The following is a 19,199-nucleotide window of genomic DNA, read 5'->3' as shown; positions in this document are numbered from 1 at the left end:
ACAAAAACCTAACCAATCTATAAGTTGTTGCTTATCCCTGTGATCGTCAGATAAGATATCTAAAGCCCTTCGGCTGACCTGCCGCTTCTTCTCTACGTTCGGCTTCTACATTCAGCCTGTGCAGGTGCTGCCTGAACATCCACGACATCACGATGCCTGCCGAGCTAGCTGCTATACAGATCAAGCACGACATACGGTAAGATGGACCCCATTCCGTGAGCCACGCATACCTGTCAACAGTTCAAGCAGCGTATATCTCGGATAAACCAAACACTCACGAGCCGACAACGTTTCCCAGTGATGAGAGGGAGTTGACGAACGCGAGAGCGACCGCCCTTTTTGACGGTGGTCGGGGGATGGAGTTACTTATCCACGCCACGAAGACGATGAAGCCGGCGTATGACTGGGCCATCAAAAATCTGAGAATGGAGTTGAGCGCGGCACGGATAAGCAAGAGAGTGTGGCTCACAAGGAAAGATAGCGAGCCGCGGTATTCATCGTAAAACCTGCGATTAAGAAGCCTAGGATCCCAAACAGCAATGGGAACGTGATATGCCAGAACCGTTCACCTAGTCTATCTGAGCGTCTGGAAGGCTGATATGTTAGCTTTGTATGGGGGAGCGATTTGCATAGCATGCCTTGTTACCCAAAGAGCTAGAGCCGTCGAGAACATCCAAGGCGGAGAGCAAAGTAGCAAGGACACCGTATAGCTATATCCCATTGTTGCGCTCAAGGTCGGGAAGAACGCATTGAACGACAGAGAGATGACCATGAACAGAAGCGCAACCGCGAGCCACCATACTTTCCAGTCTGTGAGCGCAAGAACTAGGCCGCTAGGCTGGTCTTTCTCCGGTTCTGTTTCTTGCTGATCTCCGACGCCAACGTCTTCTTCCAAGCGTAATTGGGCCAGAGCGCGCTCCTCTTCGGTGAGCCATCCTGCCGAAGTAGTCGGGAAATCGGGCAGGATGAACATCGCAGCAATGGCCACCACCACGGTCATGGATCCCTCGATGTAGAACAGCCACCTGTGTGTTGCGAAGCGTATTTTCGTATCTGTAGGTAAAATGTGAGACATGGAACTCACTGACCTCCATCCTGCGTACCCGAGCACCCCGTCCATCCGCTCGAGGATCACGGAAGCCAGCAGAGACCCAAAAGCTTGGCTGATCATGTTACCACAGGATAAAATGGCGGTTCGAAGTCCGAGTTCCCTACGCTTGTACCTGGGCGCCGTGAATACTGACCTTACCAAGGCGAATGGTTAAACGATGCATACCATTTCGACAAGAGGAACAATGCCCCAGGGAAGAACGCGGCCTCTACAAAGCCGATGAGGAAACGTGTTGTCAATGCTCCTGTATAGCTTGACACTGGGTCATTCAAGGAGCACACGTATATCGCACGAGACTCCTACCTGGTCGTGGTTCCTGTTCATGTCAGCCCTGTTGCCCCTGAACGCACAAGTCAGTTGAGCTTACCCGTCAAGACTGATATCACGCCCCATACGGTCATACATGCCGGAAGATATATCGAGGGCTTGCCGATATGGTTCAAGAACATGTTTCTGGGACGTTTTGTGAGCATGGCATCACGCATACAAGTTAGGCACGTACGATGGGATTTGCATCAATATGTATCCCACATAGAGAATGCTTAATATCGTGTTGAACTGTTGGCCCTCGAGGTGGAGATCCTCTTCAAAGCCATGTAGTCGTGCGGCACTGTTGGGAACAACCGGTGAGTCTCAACCTTGCTCTGCTTGTCCGAGAATTGGATGGACATACGCAGCGTTGTTCCTATCAATCTATGAGTGCGCCTAATCAAATCGTTGTTGAGCACACATGTCTGCTGTTCACGTACGTAATTGAGAATGTAGATGAGCACAAGGATCGCCATGCGCGCATCGAGCTTTCGTAAGAGCTGCTTCTCCAGCTTGACGCGCTCGTCGGAATGGCGCAACAGGGTATCATCAGCGTTGTCGTCCTGTTCACCGTCTTCTAGATTGCCATGTGCTATCTGGTCCGAGTATGAAAATGGTTCGGGATGCTGTCAGTTACTGTCGCGTAAATGGCGCATGAGCAACGTACGCAGTCGCGAGTACGGCACCGTCTTGAATGCCGAGCTCATCCTTGACTCGAAACTTGTAGGTGGGTATATGCGTGGTCAAAACGGAGTAAAGCGAGTTGTTATCGGGACATTCGCAACTTATCGGTGCAGTTGCAAGAATAGAGAGAAACGCGGAACGTTCAAGACGGCATATCCGGACAACACTCCGCGTGCTCTGATTCCAGCAACACCCCTGTCTTGCGGCTTACTTGCACTTAGGCGTGTCACTCGGCACGGTGGATATTGCAATTCAATGCGACGTCCAACAACAGATCGTACAAACTAGTTCCTATACACGTACGAGCTAACTACAACTAATTAAGCATCTGCAGGAACGAAGGATACAGCGGGGAAATAGTACAACGGCCTCGCGTTGACAACAGGCATGGCGCGTTTATCCGAGGGTAGCATTCGCAAGAGCTTCGGTAACGTCGTCAGCCTTGTCATCAAGCAGCTTCGTTACCTTGCCAATAGCGATCGTGCGGCCCTCGTCGCGGAGCGTGAAACGTCCCAGCTGGGGATAGTCAGTGAACCGCTCTACACAGACGGGCAAGATGGTCTCGACGAGCGCGACGATCTTTTGACCTGTTTTGGGTAGCACGTTTAGAATAGGAGGATGGGCACGGAGTGAACGCGACATACCCCTCTTTGCAAACTGAGGGGGCTTCTTCGATTTCCGGCCCGTAGCCTTGTCAAAGTAGTGAAGAAGTGCCTAAAAGACACCATGAATGAAAATCCCAAGGCTTAGCCCATGAACGCAACGTACCGGTAGCGTAACTTCTTCAGAAAGCGTGTGGATGTGCATAACAGCCGTGTAACCCGCGCAAATGATGCTCTTGTGCTCCAAGATGGCCAACTGCGCCTCGAAGCGCCGTACAGCGTGGACGGGCGCATTCGGGCTGGTAAGCACGAAGCCGGGCGAGATGTCCTCGTCGTCGACTCCACGGAGCCGGACGCGCACGCTGTCTCCGCACAGACCCACGGGTATTTCGTCTTCCATTTCGTTGTAGATCGCGGCGACTTCAACGGTAGTTTTGTTTGGCATGAGGAGAAGGTTGTCGCCCTTGCGCATGTGACCCGATTCAACTTTGCCAACCACGATAGCACCCATGTCCTTGTACTTTTCAGAAATGGGCACCATAAGCGGCGCGTGGATCTTGCGGTCCACCATGGGCATATGGTCCATGTGCTCGAGGAAGGACGGGCCGCTACATGAGCGAGTTAGGATGGTGCGATAGAGATTAGGGAGAGTACGTACTCCCACCACGGGCACGTCGATTTCGGTACACGATCCTTGAGATTCAAGCCAGTATAGGCAGACACAGGGAGGAACGTAAGATCCGTCTTGGGGTTGAAGCCAGCCGCCTTGACGAACGGCGTCATCTTGTCCTTGATCTCGTTGTACCGCGTCTGGTCCCACTGGACCGTCGGGTCGTCCATCTTGTTGACGACGATCACGACCTTGGACACACCAGCCGTCTTGACCAACATGATATGCTCGCGCGTCTGGCCACCCCTTTCGAAGCCGGTTTCGAATTCGCCCTTGCGGGCAGAGATGACGAGGATGGCAACGTCTGCCTGTGCCGCGCCGGAGATCATCGAGGGTACATATGTTTTGTGGCCTGGGGCATCGAGGATGGTGTATCGCCTGGTATCGGATTCGAAGTAGGCACGTCCAACTTCGACGGTCTTGCCCTTGGCGCGCTCCTGCGGGGTTGAGTCCAGGGCCCAGGAGAGGTACCAGGTCTCACGGCCGGCTTCCTTGGCTTCCTTCTCGTATTTCTCCATCGTACGCTTGTCGACCTGGCCGGTAATGAAGAGAAGGTTGCCACCGAGGGTACTCTTGCCTGCATCGACGTGTCCGATGAAGACGATGTTGAGGTGCTCCTTGACTATGACGATAGATGAGGGAGATGGGTATGGTGGAGTGAGGAAAGCGAAACACACCATCGCCATAGAGATCTTTGAGTGTTTCTAGATCAGCCGCAGTCTGAACCTCGCGGGCGATGGCTAGGGTATCAGTTTTGGCCTTTTCCGTTGAGAAGACCTTGTTGGAGGTGGGAGGAGCAGGGGAGGAGGATTTGGAGGCAGGCGCTGAAACAGCTGGCGAGGCTTTCGCAGCTGAAGCCGGGGCCGCGGTGGTGGGTGCGGCTGGTGGTGATGGCTTAACAGCTGGAGGAGGTGTCTGATGGGCAGGTTGGGGTGGGGGAGTTGGCTTCGATCCGCCGATGTTGAGGGTGATGGTCGGAGGGGGCGCAGGGGCGGTCTCCTGGGCTGGGCGCTCTACAGGTGGAGGGGGCGGCTGGGCGGGAGGCTGCCCGGGGACCCTGAAGGCCTTGCCGGGGACAAACTCGAAGGCTCCTGCGTTGAGTCTGCCGGCCATTGTCTATCGTGGTCTCTGTACTTCTCCTGCACCAAAATTTCGATAATCTCTGTTATACTCCTGGTCTCGTGACCTCCCTCTGACTGGAGGCCATGGCTCCGAAGGCCCCTGTTTTGAGTAACATCACATCTGCCTGACTCCAAGCCTGACTCTGCTGAACACAATCGTGTCCTCACAGGATGCGAACATCCAATCATTTCTAAACCGTATCACGGTCTTCCCAAAGGGTGCTAACCTCGATGATGCGCTGCAGCGCTCGAGTACGAGCTTCGTAGGCTCTGCGACAGAAAGCAACAGCGACACGCTTACGAACGCTACGTTGGTCTCAATGTATTCTTTACTCCCTCTGAGGTGCTATTCACTCGCGGACGCCCACGCCGGCAACAGTCCAGTACCAGTGAAGGGTTTGGAACAGCTCGACATTATGGCCGATGCTGTAGACCTCGGCACTATCCGGAGGACAAGTCGAGTCCCCCTGACTGGGACGTCGTGGTCGCTCTGGTCGGCTGCACCGTCCTGTCAGGCAGCTTCGATGCTCTCAGATAAGGGCACGCCTTGCGGCAGTGAGTGACAGTTGAAACGTTGAAGATAGAGTTTATCGCGGCTTCGAAGCAAGGCGAGGGCGGTCACAGGTGGCCGTGCGCTAAACGCGGATCAAGCCGATGAAATTATTCCACCACCGACAGCACATTGATTTTTGCATTCCACCTCTTGTTGATTCTGCTCAGGTCCCGCTCATATATAAAACCCGTCCAGGTATGCGCTGTCCATCAAGTTTCGCTGTTTCTCTCCCCCCCACGAACATCGACTCTCCTGACTCCAGCCCTTTTTATACCACTCACTTGCAACATAATTTCCTTGAGACATGTCTCGCGCCACTCTTTCTACTCTCCTTACCATCGCTGCCGCCTCCACGGTTGCATTCGCCCAGATTGACCCCAAGGACCCCACCCCTCTTGTCTCCAAGCAGTACAGCTACCCCAATGGCATCGTACGCAAACGCCTGCAATTCAATCTACTTCCCACTTCTGACTCTTGCCTCCACTAGCCCTACCAGGTCGACTACGTCCCCGACGCCCTCCGCGGTCCACAGATTGGCTACAACATCTGCAACTCGACCACCGAGAATCAGCAGTCCATGTGCCAGACCTCGTTCGTGAACTCCATCGATGGTGAGTCTCCCGTTATCCCTCGTATTGACACCCGTCTTAATCACACAACCCGTAAGACTTCTGCCTCTGGGCTCCCCCCAAGCCCGATTCCACTATCGGCGACACTGAGCAGGAGGAAGTCGCCTGGTGCACCAAACCCGGTCACGGCACCCGTGTCATCCCCTCGGGCGCTTTGACCGGTATCCAGGTCCTCAAGAGCCCTCACTACATCCAAATCGCCGGCTTCATGGACCAGACTCAGCTCAACATCGCCGCTGGTGATTATGGAGGAGAGCTTGACCCTCACGGTGCTGACCTGGTGCGTCTTATATTATTTTCTTGTTTGATCACGGCGTTGATGGTGATATTGGCGCGGTATTAGCGCGGCAACCCCATTGGCGGTCTTATGTACTCGAACGCCTACCCCGCCGGTAACACCAACACGAACGCATACACCCAGGTGATCGACTGGAACAGCTTTGTCGGCGGCAACATCTTCTGCATCAAGATCTGTGACCCGGCCAGCAGCCAAGACGACCAAAACATGTATTGCCAGAACATCTACGACGAGCTGGGCTGCACGTACAACATGCCCAACAACGGCCAGGACGGCACCTTCGAGGTGTGCGACTCAGACGACATGGCGCCCGTCGGCATCTATACCTCCGCCGGTCAGACCCTCACGTACTCGCAGCCCTACACCGGCACCATCTCCGTACCGTACACGCCCACCCCACCCGCGTCGTCCAACTGTGTGCAGTACCAGTCCAAGGACCTGTTCAGCGGCCAGCCCACCGGCACGCCCGTCTCGGCCACCCCCACCTCGTCCTCGTCCTCGTCCTCCGCGTCGAGCGCGTCGAGTTCTGACTCGTCGGCGCCCACTTCCACCGGTAGCTCGTCCTCTGGCTCCGGCTCTGGGTCTGGCTCCGGCTCTGGTGTCGGCTCTGGCAGCCCCTCGGGCTCTAGCTCGAGTGCTGCCCCTTCTGGCACCTCCAACGGCGCTGAGACCCTCGGCATCTCTGCCATCACCGGTCTCGCCGGTGTCATGCTCGCCGTCGCCGTGTTCGCTTAAACACCTTATATACATCTAAGTTGTGATTTTACGTTTTTCTCCTCGGCTTTTTGGGTGGAATAGCTTTCATTGGACGATATTATTGTTTCTTTCATGGTGGCGATGGTAGTTTTTAACGTACGATGGACTAACTCCTTACCCTTGTTCTTACCATTGACACTTTAACGAGCGACCGGAGTACGCACGGCGACGACATTCCCATCTACGCTGTTACTGTTAGAGCTACATAGTGTATCTCACTTTCCTTGCTTTGTGCTTGGTATTACTTTGTGCTTCGTTTTAGTTTACAGTCAATCGCACTTCGTTCATTTACTTGTGATTAAGTCTTGAGCAACTTGTTAGAGTCCACGTTATGTTCCCGTTGGCGCTCTAAGTTTTTTATCGCCCAAGCCTGGTGACCACTAGGTGCAACGCTCGCGTCGTCTCTATTTCTGCTGCACCAAGTTTTTGATAATATTAATCTGGTTATACTCTTGGTCTCGTGAACCACTAATGCAGATTTGCAACACAAAGAGAACAGTCATTTAAATTTATAATGCTTTGACTACATTATGCGGTATGATGGAATAGTGAATGATAGAAACTGAGGGGGCACAGCTGTGTCCTGTCATTTGCTCAAATCTATTTTTCTGTACTCTCCATGCTTCTATTCCCTTGAGTTAGTCCTGCTTCTGTTGCCATCGAGTAGAAGATAGAGCTCTCATCCTCGAGCAACTTCTCCGGTGCATCAAACTCGGCAACCTACATTATGGTTCACCAAGAAACAAAAGTAAAGCCAATTTAGTGGTGCAAACCAGAAATAGCAAGGCTCACGCACCTGTCCGGCATCGAGCACTAACACCCGGTCGGACTCAATGATTGTGTTCAATCGGTGACTATCAGGATTGATATCGCATCAGCAAAGGAGAGGTCAAGCAGAACGCGGGGACATACGCAATTGTCAGGATTGTTACATTCTTGAACAGGGGGCCTCGGATGATTTCTTGAATAGCCTTGTCTGTATCCAAGTCGACGGCCGATGTAGCTGCCATTGTGAACAATAAGGGTCATGAAGGCCCAGCCAAAAGTGCACCGAAAACAACGAGAGATTCCTAGGTGAGCAGGCAAGCATCAATACACAGGTACGATAATGCGCACCTTCATCCAAAACGAGCACCTTTGACTGTAAACCACGAAGCCAAGGTAAGTCTAGCGCAAAGGTGGAAACAAAATCCAAATCACACCTTGCGGAGTAGCGCCCTTGCAAAACACAACAGTTGCTTCTGACCGGCTGATAGCGACGACCCAGCCTCAGCCACATGGGAATCTAGCCCTTCCGGTAGACTCTCGATGTAAGGCTTCAGATGTGCATGTTCCAGCGCCGTCCAGATATCCACGTCGGCATGCTCTCCAACAGGGTCAATGTTCTCCCGGAGCGTGCCTTCGAATAGGTCCGGATTTTGCGGGACGATCGAAATCGCAGAGCGCACTGCATACATTTGTTGTCGCGATTAGTTGAAGAACGTTAACTTTAATGTGATCGACGTACATTCATGCAAACCAAGCGATCCAATATCAACACCATCAAGGAGGATTGCGCCCGAAGCAGGTTCAATGATCCTGAACAACGCCAGCAGCAACTACGAAGGTAACAGCATATTGGTTTTGGCGTTCTTAGTGCCTGTAGAGAGGCAGGTAGAAAGGTGAATACGCACAGATGATTTGCCGGCACCCGTTCGGCCAACGATTCCAATTTTCTCCTGAGGCTTGATGTCGAGGTTAATATTCTTCAACACAAGGTCAAGCTCGGGCCTATAACGCATCGAGTAGTCCCTGCGACGTGCAACGCATGAGCAGCGCATAGAAGTAACAACCGAGCCCTGAACACTTACCTGAATTCAACGGCGCCTTCTGCAGGCCATCCTTCACCAGTTCGGGTCTCTGCACCTTCAATTTCGAATGGCGCCTCAGGGGGCAACTCGTCCGCGTAGTACAATATTCTCTCGACGCTGACAATGTTCTGCTCCACCTCACCCGCACTCCTCACGAGCCAGTTGAGCGAGCTAGTCGTGTTCAGCGCATAGCTTAGCACAAGACCAACCAGACCCGCGTCTACGCCGGTAGTCACAACCGCCGTCACCGACAGGATCGCCGCGATAAAGATAATGCTCGAGCCGACGAACTCGAGACGGACAGCGAGCCATCGGTTGATGTTTGTAGACGGGAGGTAGCAAATCTGGTTCCGGTCAAGGCGTTGCGCGTTCTGAGCGATGAAGACAGACTGCTGAGCATAGGCGCGGATCGTCGGCAGACCAGACAGAGACTCGGAAAACCAGGCGTAGATGGGTGAGCGCGAGACCGAGTCAAGACGCTTGAGCTCGCGAGAGGTTGCGAGGTAGTACCTGGGGCGAAGCGAGTGTATCAGAAATACTTACATGCAAGAGCGACAAGGGTAACGTACTGCGTGGCATGTTTATAGACCCATCCAAGCGGGATGACGGCAATCAAGAATGGTGGGAAGCTGATCCCGATGACAAGGATGATGGACAAACAGCTCGCCGTCGTCCTGACCAAGTTTTGTATCACCTTTACCCACCATCGGGTTAGCACTGCGCATATCAAGACGGGAATACAATGAACGCACCCGTGCAAGGACCGAATCCACGACATATATATCCCTCGAGAAGAGGTTCAAAATTCTTCCGGTGGGCGTGAGCTCAAAGAAGCTCAGCGGGGCCCTCATCACAGCGTCCAACATGCTATCGTGCAACCTCCTCGAGCTCCGCAGCGAGCAATACACCCACATCAGCAACGCAGCCGCCGCTCCGCACAAGACGCTCGCCAAGTTTGCAATACCATACCCGGCGATATACTTGCCCGAGCTCGCGTGCCCGCCAGACGCATCGTTCGCGTCCGACAAAGCACGAAGGATGAAACTCGATAGGATCGACGTCGCCTGCTGCAGAACCTGTGCAAGCAAGAACAGCGCGAAACCCCATCTTGAAGCGGCCTTGAGATACTCCTTGTACACGGTTTTCTTCACGCGTCCTTGCTCCGAGTGCTCCTTCGTCGGACCGGACGTGGCCAACTCACGCACATTGGGCAGAGCAGCGAGACGCGCACGCCCATACTCGCGCCTGAGGTCGGGCACAAGGCCCTTTTCGGACACAATCTTCTCGAGGTCGTCTTCCCTGATCTCGCTCACAGCAGTGGGAGAGGATCCCTCGGTCCTAGGCGTCGCAGCCCCACTCCTACTTGCAGCGAACGGTGTGGAGTACCCCGAGGAAGATGTGCTTCCGTTGGCATTGGTCGCGTGGTTGGCGCTTTAAAACGTGTTAATCGCAGCATGCATGAGGTAAGAGAGACACGAGGAACACGCACATCAACTTCCGAATCTCGCCGTCTTCTCTCGCCATAAGCGCCTCGTAGCTGCCAGTTTCCAGAACAATACCACGACGGACAAATACGATCTGGTCAAAGTGACGGAGGTACGCAATCCCGTTCGTAACTACAACTCGAGCTTTGCTCGCGAGGAGACCCTTTGGACCAATGACCTTGTCTACATAGTCCAGAGGTCAGCCTGTATACATGCTTGAACAAGAGAGGACACTCACCGAAGATGTGCCTCGCGACATGTGCATCCACAGCGGCAAGGACGTCGTCCAGCAGAACCCTAGCGTATTCGGTCAGTATCGTTCCTTGATATACTTGAACTATCCTCGACTCACAAATCAGCCCGTGCATACACGGCTCTGGCGAGAGCCACTCGAGCTCGCTGGCCACCACTGAGTGTAATACCCTTTTCTCCGACCTCGGTCAAGTCACCCTGGGAAAGCAAAGCAAGATCATGCTTCAGAGCACAAGCTAATGAGAGGAACAGGCGGAGGTAAGTCATTGCTCAACAACTAACACATACTTTACTCACCCTCGATGACTATCTCGTAAAACTCCTCATCGTACTCGTGCGAGAACAAGATATTATCCCTGACAGTCGCTGACAGAATCCTGTTACAAAGATCAGCCAGAAGCTAACAGCCAAAGCAAGAGTGACGCACCAAGGATTCTGCGCAGCGTAAGCCACGTTACCACGAACCACGACCTCTCCCTCGGTCTTCCTCATATCACCAATAATCGCACTCAGCAAGCTACTCTTGCCAGCGCCGACCCTGCCCAAGACACCTATGAGCTCGCCCTTGCGCACGCTCAGGTTGATATCCTCCAGCGTTGGCTTGGTATCTTTCGCATTCCACCAAAACTCTCCGCCCTTCACGCTCAACACCTCCTCACCATCCGCCAACAGCCCCTGCCCCTGCCGCGTCGCATCATGCTCCTCGATCCTAGTAACCGCATCCGGCTGGAGCTCGTCGGCAGCAAGGAACTCACTCAACCGCCTGACCGCCACAATCGCCTCCACAATATTCGACGTCACCTGCGCGAACATGGCGAGCGGGAACTGGAGCAGCATGAACAGCGAGATAGACGGGAAGATGATGTCCGCCGTGAGCGGTTTGGACGAGACCGCGGCGGCAGTCGCAAGCGAGGAGAACGCGACGAGGAGCGGGATGCCGCCCCAGAGGGTCGAGTTCAGCGCAGTGGCGACGCCGATCTTCCTGAGCATCCTGAGTTCCTTCTCGTTCCGCACGAACAGGACGCGGCGAATGAATGCAAATTCCCAGGCATATAACTTGATACTGGTAAGCCTATTGTCAGCACGACGGTCTAAGGAGCAGTAGCGGTAAGCGTATTACCTCTTGATGTTCGCAAGCAGCTCGCTCATGAGACGCGTCCGCGAGTCACGGTTCGCCATTTGCTGCTTCTGCATGCGCTGCAAGATGCGAGCAATGAACGTGTTCAACGGGATGCTGAAGACCATGATAGCAACACCGACAAAGGCCGACCAGCCGAGCAAGTTATAGAGCGAAACGAAAGCAAGCAAGATCTAATGCTCTTGGTCAATACCGACATCCAACGAAACCAAATGAAACATACCTGGAAAGGCCCAGAAATCGCAATAAGCCCATACGAACACAAATCTTGCATCCTCTGCGCGTCAACGCTCATAAGGTTGACAACGTCTCCACTCGCCCTGCTGCGCCCATCGTTGCTCAACTTGAGCGCCTTCTGGTAAATGAGCGACACAAGACCAGCGCGAACGCGCATGCCGGTGGTAAAGCAGCGCTGGAAGTACTGGTGCAGAATAACCGTCTGGATGATGCTCGCAATGAACATCATTGCCGCGATGGAGTACCCCTCGACAGGCGAGCCCGATCCTCCCGACAACCGTGACATGGGGAAGTACAAGTTCTCGCGGTCGCGGGCAGACTGATACGAGGAAATGTACGAGAGGAGCCAGCGCAGGAGCTGAGGCTGGAGGAAGTTGAGCGCGTCCTGGAAGATCTTGAGCAGCGCGGCGAACATATAGCTTCCGCCGTACGCGAAAAAGAGAGCGGTCCACAGCGACTTCCTCTTGACATACGCCTTCTCGAGCTTCTCGCCGAGCGGAGTGGCATGGTCCTCTGGCTCAAGATCGGGTAGGTCAGCTTCGGTGATGTACTCCTTGACGCCTTTTTGGAGGAGGGGGGACATCCAGCCAAAGGACCAGATGCTGAATATGTTGGCGGTAAGCGTCGGGCTCTCGGTGCTGCCTTTGTCGACGTATGCGGGGCTGATCAACTCGAGCGCGAACGCGAAGAGGCCGAAGCCAACAGCAGCCCAGCGGAGACCGACGACGCCATTGCGGTTGATGCCAGCGTGATGGGCGTGCAAGACTGAGCGTGTCCATACAACGGTGAACAAGGTGTATATCGGCCAAAAGAGCAGTAGGAGAGTGGACGAGCGACGCGTCCGTTGGTGATTAAGGTACGTCAGGGGCAGGGCGACGAGAAGTAGGACGGCCTCGAGAGGGTAATTAGGAAAGAAAGGAACCGGGACGCGTCTAAGAGCGATAAAGACGAGGTTGGCAACTGAGGCCGAGAAGGCAAGACCAAGGAGGACCTGTACAGAGAAGAACAGATCTGAGCGTGACGTTGTCCGAGAAAGACGGAGGCGAAAAGGCAAACCAATTTTGCAATAAGTCTCCATCTGCTATGTTTGGTGATGTCTTGTTTTTCCCATCTTGAGACTTGAGCGAGTCTAGCGAGGGCGAAAAGGATAAAAAGTGCCTGGATCGCTGGGAAGAACCAGGCCTCCTGGGCACAGAGGGCGATATCGAAGTCGCGTGTTCGGGACACGAGTCTCCAGCCCTCTGGGTCTGTGCACGACGCCATGAGTCGCAATCGGCGTTCTTGCACCGAATGGAGCGAAGTGGCGGAGGCTTGTGGTGGAGCAGGTGGTGAGCTCACTGGGGGCTGGAGTGACGAGCGAGGGAACGGAAGACGCGACCACATCCTCCGTTCCTTATAATTTGCCGCCTCGGCTCCCTTCCATTAAGCGCGGGCTGACAAACATTCCAATCGCCCATGTCAGCCAGATGACCGAGGTTTCTCCCGCCGCAGCTCGACCATCTCCTTCTTTGACTAACTGTTATTATTAAGCCAATACAATGAACTGACGCAGATCATAGACACGACATCCGGCGCCAACGGCGTAGTCTAGTAATTCTGGCGCAGACCATGCCAGAACTTTCTCAGGCGCATTATGAACCATTGTAATCGACTACAATGGAAAATACATAATAATCGATCGTAATGAAAGGCACTTTCCATTACCAAGGGCATTACAATGGCCATAACAATGCAAAAATTCCCATCGTAACCGCTTAGTAAGCGTTGAAAACAGCATTTTAGTCGCTTCACTTCGATGGTGATGCATTACAATGCGCATTATCATCGATTATAATTAAAGGCACTTCCGAACCCATTAGAATGCCCCTTTAGGAAGTTCCGACACAGTACAGCCTAATATTCACAAACCTCCCGCAGAGCAAAAATTCACACGCTCAGTCCGACTATCTTGTGCTTGTAATAATATTGTGAACGTCTGTAACCATAGACCATGCACGCCTCACCTGCACCAGACTCGCCTCGCTCCTCTCACTCGCCCCCGCCCTCGGGCGCACAAGGCGATATCGAGTTAGAGCTGCTCGCCCTCGCAAACTCACTTTACAACATGGGCACCACCGTCATCAACGATTCTACCAAGGAAAAGGACAAGCCAGGTAGTGGCAAACAGGTTGCGTTACGCGCGTGCGTAATGTCCATCGTATCTCGTCAAACTGAAAGCTAAACCCCGTCGCAGAAACGAAGTTGTTCATCATCTAGGTGTAGTCGACGAGATCGCCCAGAGCACACGGACCATGATCCCGTTCCAGATACTCTCAGACATAGATGCTGCTCGGAACCCAATGCATCTCACAAAGGAGCGACTGGAACGAGCAGCTACTGAGAATCAGTTCATGAATGGCAAGATCGCGGGCATAGAGGTACCGTTCTCTTTCCCTCCTTATCTCTCCACTCACAGTCCCCGTTTCCACTAGAGTTACCGACACATCCTCCGAGATGCGCTGGAGCAGAACTTCCCAGAACTGTCTGAGCATCTGGAGAGCCCAAAGTAGCTGCGATCCCTGTTCTCTGTTGGATTGACATCGTGCCATCACGCTAAATTGCTGAGCCGGATGTTCCATACAGTGACTGCCAAACAACAAACGCCGACGACGGACGCGAGATCACTGTCCGCTCTTTCGACTACTGACGGCGCCCGGACATGAGGGGTGCGGGCGCAAAGTTCACGAGCCAGGCTGGAGTTTTGGATAGTGTGTTATGTAGCATACAATGACCGAATATGTACGTAGTGTGCAACGTCGTTGCCAAGGGGAAAATAAATTCCGTGCTGTGTTGCTCTTGTGAACGTGGGCCTGAACAGGCGGACACTCTTGAGTCGACGTCGTCTAGTGTTCTGTGTTCTGATCCCAGTGTACGCGGCCACAGTGTGTCTACCATGTCACTGGTCCAGACATACACTTCCTTCTCCCATTCCACCTCCAGATCCTCCGTCGCAGAAACACTTCAATCAATCATCAACGGTGCATTCATTTTCTCCTATGCTCTCCCGGCTACTTTATTGATCTTCTCCTCGCCACTCAGCCCCCCTCACCGTCGATCCATCCGCCCGCCCAGAACTCGTCCAGACTATTCTCGATGACCTCAAAGCAGCTCTCATAGATAACAAAGATGGCAGACTACTATCCGAAGGTGCGTCTTGTTCATCGATCGCTCTTGTCTCACTCGTACGAGCATGTCCAGATGCCCCCTTGGCCCTTGCGACCCTGAAGGCTCTCGGGCGTATGCCCACCGAAGCTGCGGTTCTTGCCAAATCCTCGAATCTCGCTCTCCTTCTGAAGTTTTACAACAAACTCGATAACAAGCAGGAGGGAGGCAATGAAGCCCTTCGATGTGTTGCCAATACTCTTCTCCTTGTCGAGGCCGCTCGTATGACCTGGATCAGCGAGGATGTTGAGGGTGGCGAAACTTGTGTCGAATTACTCCAGGTAAGTGCCCTATTCCGACTTCCTGCATATACTCACGTTCTCCCAACTATCCAGACAAAGACCTCGCCCGAGGCCATCTTCCTCATCAGCCGCATCTTGTTTCTGTGCACAGCGTCTTCGCACTCTTCCGGAGTGTTCATTACGAAGCTCGTCGAAAACAAGCGCTCAACCCCACACGGTACCGGCACAATCGTTGACATAATCGAAGTCAAACTGGATGATCTGCTTAATGACATATTAGCCGGAACGCCTATGGCTCGTGAGGCCATGATGGATCTTCTCAAATTCATCTTTAATCTCTTGTTGCATTATCCCAAGGTATTATTTCTTCGAGCTCATCTCGGCATACATCCTCACCGCCGTTCCGTAGATTGTGGACTGCGAGATCCAGACCCTTGGAGCTCGTGCCTCTACATCTAGTGCAACAGATGCCTCCAAAGTAATGGGTGACTTCTGGAGTTCTCGTCTCGATGGGTACGTTCTTTTGTGTCACAGTGTATACCCAGCAACATCCTTCTCACATCATAAACCAACAGTATCCTTGCCCCTCTCCTCCGGGTATTTAATTACCTTCCTCTCGCCACCTCAAATCCTCTGGCACCCCCTCTCACTCATGTACTCCACTCACTCATCGTTATACCCGTCTCTTCCTCTCTCCGAGTAACATGGTTCGGCAAACGCTCATCCACGTCCTCAACTTCCAGACAGTCTCCCAAACCCGTATCGTCCTCTGCCTCGTCCGCATCCGAACAGAGTCTGGCCAATGGTGACGATTCGACAAAGGACTCGCCTGTCTCCGGCAGCCCCACCATCACCTCAAGCCCGACCAGCGGCAGAGAACACAGAGTCCGCCCTGCACTGGACAAAGCTCTGTCCGCAATGGTCTCCGCCAGCCGCCGCTCCTTCTCCTCCCGCCCGTCGTCCGTCCGCTCGACCTCGCGCGCAGCCGACACCGTACAGCGCGCCACAGACCTGCTTGACGTCTCCCTCGCGCACTTCATCTCGGGCAGCACAGACCCAGACGACCCTTCAGTGCGCGAGCTCTGCAAGCGCGAGGGCGAGACCAACCTCGACGCGATCCTCTGCCCGCTCGTCGTCCTCCTCACCCGCTTCTGCCACTCAGACGACCCCGTCAAACTCCGGCTCCGCAACTGGCTCGTGCCCGACAACCTCGACCGCTCCACGCCGCTCCAGCACCGCGCCGACACGCTCGGCCGGTGTCTGCGCCTCCTCGCCAGCATGTACCACAGTCGTCTGTGCGACGCCATGGGCGGATTCCTCTTTGCCATGTGCGACTCTGACGGTAAGCGACTCATTGAGTAGGCCCATGCATTTCACCGAAGTGACCCTGATGGTTCATTTAGCTGCAACCCTCTCCGCCTACTTTGGATACGGAAACGTCGCCGGCTTCCTCTTCAAGAAGAACATCGTTGCTCCCCCACCTCAGTCATCGCTTACGGTCACAGGACCCGACGCGGGACGAGCAATCAACCCCATCACCGGAACATACCAAGAAGAGCAGCCGGAACTGGACATGACCGAAGAAGAGAAAGAACAAGAGGCCGAGAAGCTGTTCTCGCTGTTCGAACGACTAGAAAGGACTGGGGCCATCCAGCCATCCCAGAATCCCGTCCGGACGGCTATCCAGCGCTCGATGGGCGGTAATCCCTGATATCATTGCACTTTCATCCCTTCTCCAGACTCACCGTTAATCATGACGATACTTGACCCAATATGCCCTTAGCCATAGGATATATACCCCCTAATTATTATAATGAGGACATGATCATACCATGTTTTTAACTAGAGCACATGTACATGCGTATTGAACCCTAAGAGACGCTGATCGAGAGTCAGTAAGTAAACGACGTGCTGGTAGCATACAGATCAGAACGTAATTTTCTCGCCCTGGAACTCAGTAATGGTACCCGAGCGAGCTCCTCCTCGTCCGCCCCCACGGCCACCGCCGCGACCACCGCGACCGCCACGACCACGGTCACCGAAGCCCCGACCGCGGCCACCACCCCGGTCACTGAAGCCGCCCCGGCCACCGTAACCACCTCGGTCACCGAAACCTCCCCGTCCGCCTCCCCGGCCTCCCCGGGCACCACCTGAATCGTCTCTCGGCTGCGAGAAGTCGAGACGAACAGACCGACCGTCCAGCTCCACTCCCTGCATAGCCGCATGCGCCTTCTTCGCGGTCTCCACGTCGCTGAACTCGACGTAACCAAAGCCCTTCGGCCGGCCGGACTCCCGATCCGTAGGCAGACGGACGTTCTTCACCTCGCCGTGCTCCGAGAATGCCTCCCAGAGCGCGTCGTCGTTCATGCCGAAGCTAAGGTTCCCGACGAACAGCGTAGCCGACGGTGGGCTGGTGGTGTCGCCAAAGGTCTTGGCGCGCTTCTCGCGCGAAGCGTCCTTATTCGGTGGGTTGCTCTTGTCGACGTTGACGGCGCGGCCGTCGATCTCCTTGCCGTTCAACTCGATGGCCTTCTCGACAGCCTCGGAGGTGGAAAAGTGGACGTATCCGAATCCTCTCGAGCGGCCGGTCGAGCGGTCCATCTGCACGGTAGCAGAGACGACCTCTCCGCACTCGGCAAACTCCTTGGCCAGCCAGTCGTTGTCGACGTTCCATGACAACCGTCCGACGAATATGCTCTTGATCTCGTTGTCAACATCCATGGCATCGCCGTTGGCAATCTTGACCTTTTTCGCTGGGACAGCATCCTGGGTATCAGCCTTGCGCTTACCTGTAACATAGGGGTTAAAGGTAATTCAGTGGACAGTACGTAGACGCACCCTTAGGAGGTTCAGGCTCTGCCATCTCCACATCACCATCCTTCTCGTCGGAGGATTCTTCGTCGCTGTCCTCGTCACTGTCTGAGTCAGAGTCAGAGTCTGCCTTCTTAGTGGGAGCGGCCTTTGCAGGCGTGGCCTTGGCCGGCACCGGCTTCGCGGCGGGCTTCTCGTCCTCTGACGAGTCATCCGAGCTATCCTCATCAGATGAACTCTCACCCTTCTTGGCGGGTGCTTTTTTGGCGGGCGAAGGAGCAGCCTTTTTAGCTGAAGCAGCTTTTTGAGCCGGCTTCTCCTCTTCCGACTCTTCCGACTCGGATGAGCTCGATGCATTAGCCTTGGCCGCTGCTTTTATTTGTTCTACCTTGGACTCTTCCTCTTCGTCGGAAGAATCGTCAGAATCGTCGGATGCGGGTTTTGGTGGTGCGGCCGCTTTTTTAGCGGCGGGTTTAGTGGGAGAAGACTTCTTGGTAGCAGGAGCCTCCTCCTCTGATGAAGACTCACTGCTCTCGTCACTAGACACCTTCGCCTATGAATAAATTATAAGTTCAATCTCCGGTGTGGCAATATAATAGGGATGTGCGTACCTTGCCATTTGTTTTGCCGTTTGCCTTGCCGTTTGCTTTTGATGCAGGTGCGGCATCGGAGTCGGAATCAGAGTCAGAAGAGTCGCTGCTGGGTGCTTTGGCAGGTGTAGCCTTGGCTTTAGATGCCTTGGCTTTAGCTGCAGGCTTCTGCACAAGAGTTAGTAATGCATACAACGCGGCAACAAGGATCACACGAACAGCAGCGGTCTTGGTGGTGGGCTTCTCTTCCTCGTCAGAGTCGGAGTCAGAGGACTCGTCGCTGCTCTCCTGTTTTTTGGCAGGCTTGACGGGCTGCGTCTTTTTGGCAGGCTTCTGGGAGATTTATGTTAGTTTTCCGGACGATAAGTTATTTGTTGTACGTACAGCGCCGTTAGCGAGGATGTCCTTGGAGGAACGGGCCTTTTGCTTTGTCACCTCCTTCCCGGCAGCCGACTTGCTCTCCTTGGACGACTTTTTGTCTGCTTTTGCTGAGGATTTCGCCATTGGAATTGGAATGCGGGTGGAAGGGAAACACAACAATTCCAGCTCCCAAATCCCAAAATTTCGATAACTACACGTGATCCTATCAGTTCAGGGCAGGCGGAAAGGGGCAAGATTGATCCGAGATTACTCAATATTATATACAAACATAATAATCACC

The 19,199-nt window shown here is 54.0% G+C and overlaps 7 protein-coding genes across 7 annotated transcripts; 3 read left to right on the top strand and 4 right to left on the bottom strand.

The window, feature by feature from the left end:
• Nucleotides 1-37: 37 nt before the first annotated feature.
• CONPUDRAFT_164698 (MFS general substrate transporter) lies at nt 38-2,179 on the bottom strand. Its single transcript, XM_007769666.1, has 12 exons — nt 2,088-2,179; nt 1,861-2,012; nt 1,785-1,804; nt 1,614-1,721; nt 1,479-1,564; nt 1,415-1,427; nt 1,277-1,363; nt 1,089-1,223; nt 647-1,025; nt 470-594; nt 279-419; nt 38-230 (listed from the first exon to the last, which is right to left on the bottom strand). The coding sequence occupies exons 1-12, from the start codon at nt 2,125-2,127 to the stop codon at nt 47-49; spliced, it is 1,470 nt and encodes a 489-aa protein (XP_007767856.1). The 5' UTR covers nt 2,128-2,179; the 3' UTR covers nt 38-46.
• Nucleotides 2,180-2,500: 321 nt separating this feature from the next.
• Nucleotides 2,501-4,056, bottom strand: CONPUDRAFT_53957 (uncharacterized protein; the record flags this gene model as incomplete). Its single annotated transcript, XM_007769154.1, has 4 exons — nt 2,501-2,691; nt 2,749-2,818; nt 2,873-3,314; nt 3,365-4,056. 4 exons carry the CDS (start codon nt 4,054-4,056, stop codon nt 2,501-2,503), a joined length of 1,395 nt encoding a protein of 464 aa, XP_007767344.1.
• Nucleotides 4,057-4,779: 723 nt separating this feature from the next.
• On the top strand, nt 4,780-7,130 carry CONPUDRAFT_81609 (uncharacterized protein). The gene is made up of 4 exons (XM_007769353.1): nt 4,780-5,480; nt 5,538-5,661; nt 5,718-5,959; nt 6,023-7,130. The coding sequence occupies exons 1-4, from the start codon at nt 5,355-5,357 to the stop codon at nt 6,710-6,712; spliced, it is 1,182 nt and encodes a 393-aa protein (XP_007767543.1). The 5' UTR covers nt 4,780-5,354; the 3' UTR covers nt 6,713-7,130.
• A 203-nt stretch (nt 7,131-7,333) lies between these two features.
• CONPUDRAFT_72376 (uncharacterized protein) lies at nt 7,334-12,957 on the bottom strand (the record flags this gene model as incomplete). The annotated part of the gene is made up of 18 exons (XM_007769312.1): nt 7,334-7,453; nt 7,530-7,587; nt 7,646-7,736; nt 7,850-7,874; nt 7,936-8,180; nt 8,241-8,331; nt 8,407-8,524; nt 8,584-9,093; nt 9,153-9,277; nt 9,336-10,014; nt 10,073-10,250; nt 10,306-10,364; nt 10,420-10,555; nt 10,617-10,696; nt 10,747-11,382; nt 11,440-11,630; nt 11,681-12,685; nt 12,751-12,957. 18 exons carry the CDS (start codon nt 12,955-12,957, stop codon nt 7,334-7,336), a joined length of 4,554 nt encoding a protein of 1,517 aa, XP_007767502.1.
• Nucleotides 12,958-13,655: 698 nt separating this feature from the next.
• CONPUDRAFT_102737 (uncharacterized protein) lies at nt 13,656-14,462 on the top strand. Its single transcript, XM_007769665.1, has 3 exons — nt 13,656-13,875; nt 13,928-14,111; nt 14,166-14,462. The coding sequence occupies exons 1-3, from the start codon at nt 13,685-13,687 to the stop codon at nt 14,241-14,243; spliced, it is 453 nt and encodes a 150-aa protein (XP_007767855.1). The 5' UTR covers nt 13,656-13,684; the 3' UTR covers nt 14,244-14,462.
• A 107-nt stretch (nt 14,463-14,569) lies between these two features.
• CONPUDRAFT_136611 (uncharacterized protein) lies at nt 14,570-16,980 on the top strand. Its single transcript, XM_007769664.1, has 7 exons — nt 14,570-14,711; nt 14,773-14,880; nt 14,932-15,176; nt 15,231-15,494; nt 15,547-15,650; nt 15,713-16,479; nt 16,541-16,980. Exons 1-7 carry the CDS (start codon nt 14,627-14,629, stop codon nt 16,846-16,848), a joined length of 1,881 nt encoding a protein of 626 aa, XP_007767854.1. The 5' UTR covers nt 14,570-14,626; the 3' UTR covers nt 16,849-16,980.
• On the bottom strand, nt 16,938-19,051 carry CONPUDRAFT_102733 (RNA-binding domain-containing protein). The gene is made up of 5 exons (XM_007769663.1): nt 18,923-19,051; nt 18,758-18,871; nt 18,560-18,706; nt 17,976-18,501; nt 16,938-17,926 (listed from the first exon to the last, which is right to left on the bottom strand). The coding sequence occupies exons 1-5, from the start codon at nt 19,040-19,042 to the stop codon at nt 17,064-17,066; spliced, it is 1,770 nt and encodes a 589-aa protein (XP_007767853.1). The 5' UTR covers nt 19,043-19,051; the 3' UTR covers nt 16,938-17,063.
• Nucleotides 19,052-19,199: the final 148 nt, after the last annotated feature.

The sequence above is a fragment of the Coniophora puteana genome (genome assembly GCF_000271625.1).
Source record: "Coniophora puteana RWD-64-598 SS2 unplaced genomic scaffold CONPUscaffold_5, whole genome shotgun sequence".
Classification (NCBI taxonomy): Eukaryota; Fungi; Basidiomycota; class Agaricomycetes; order Boletales; family Coniophoraceae; genus Coniophora; species Coniophora puteana.
This window is presented reverse-complemented; position numbering and strand designations above follow the sequence as displayed.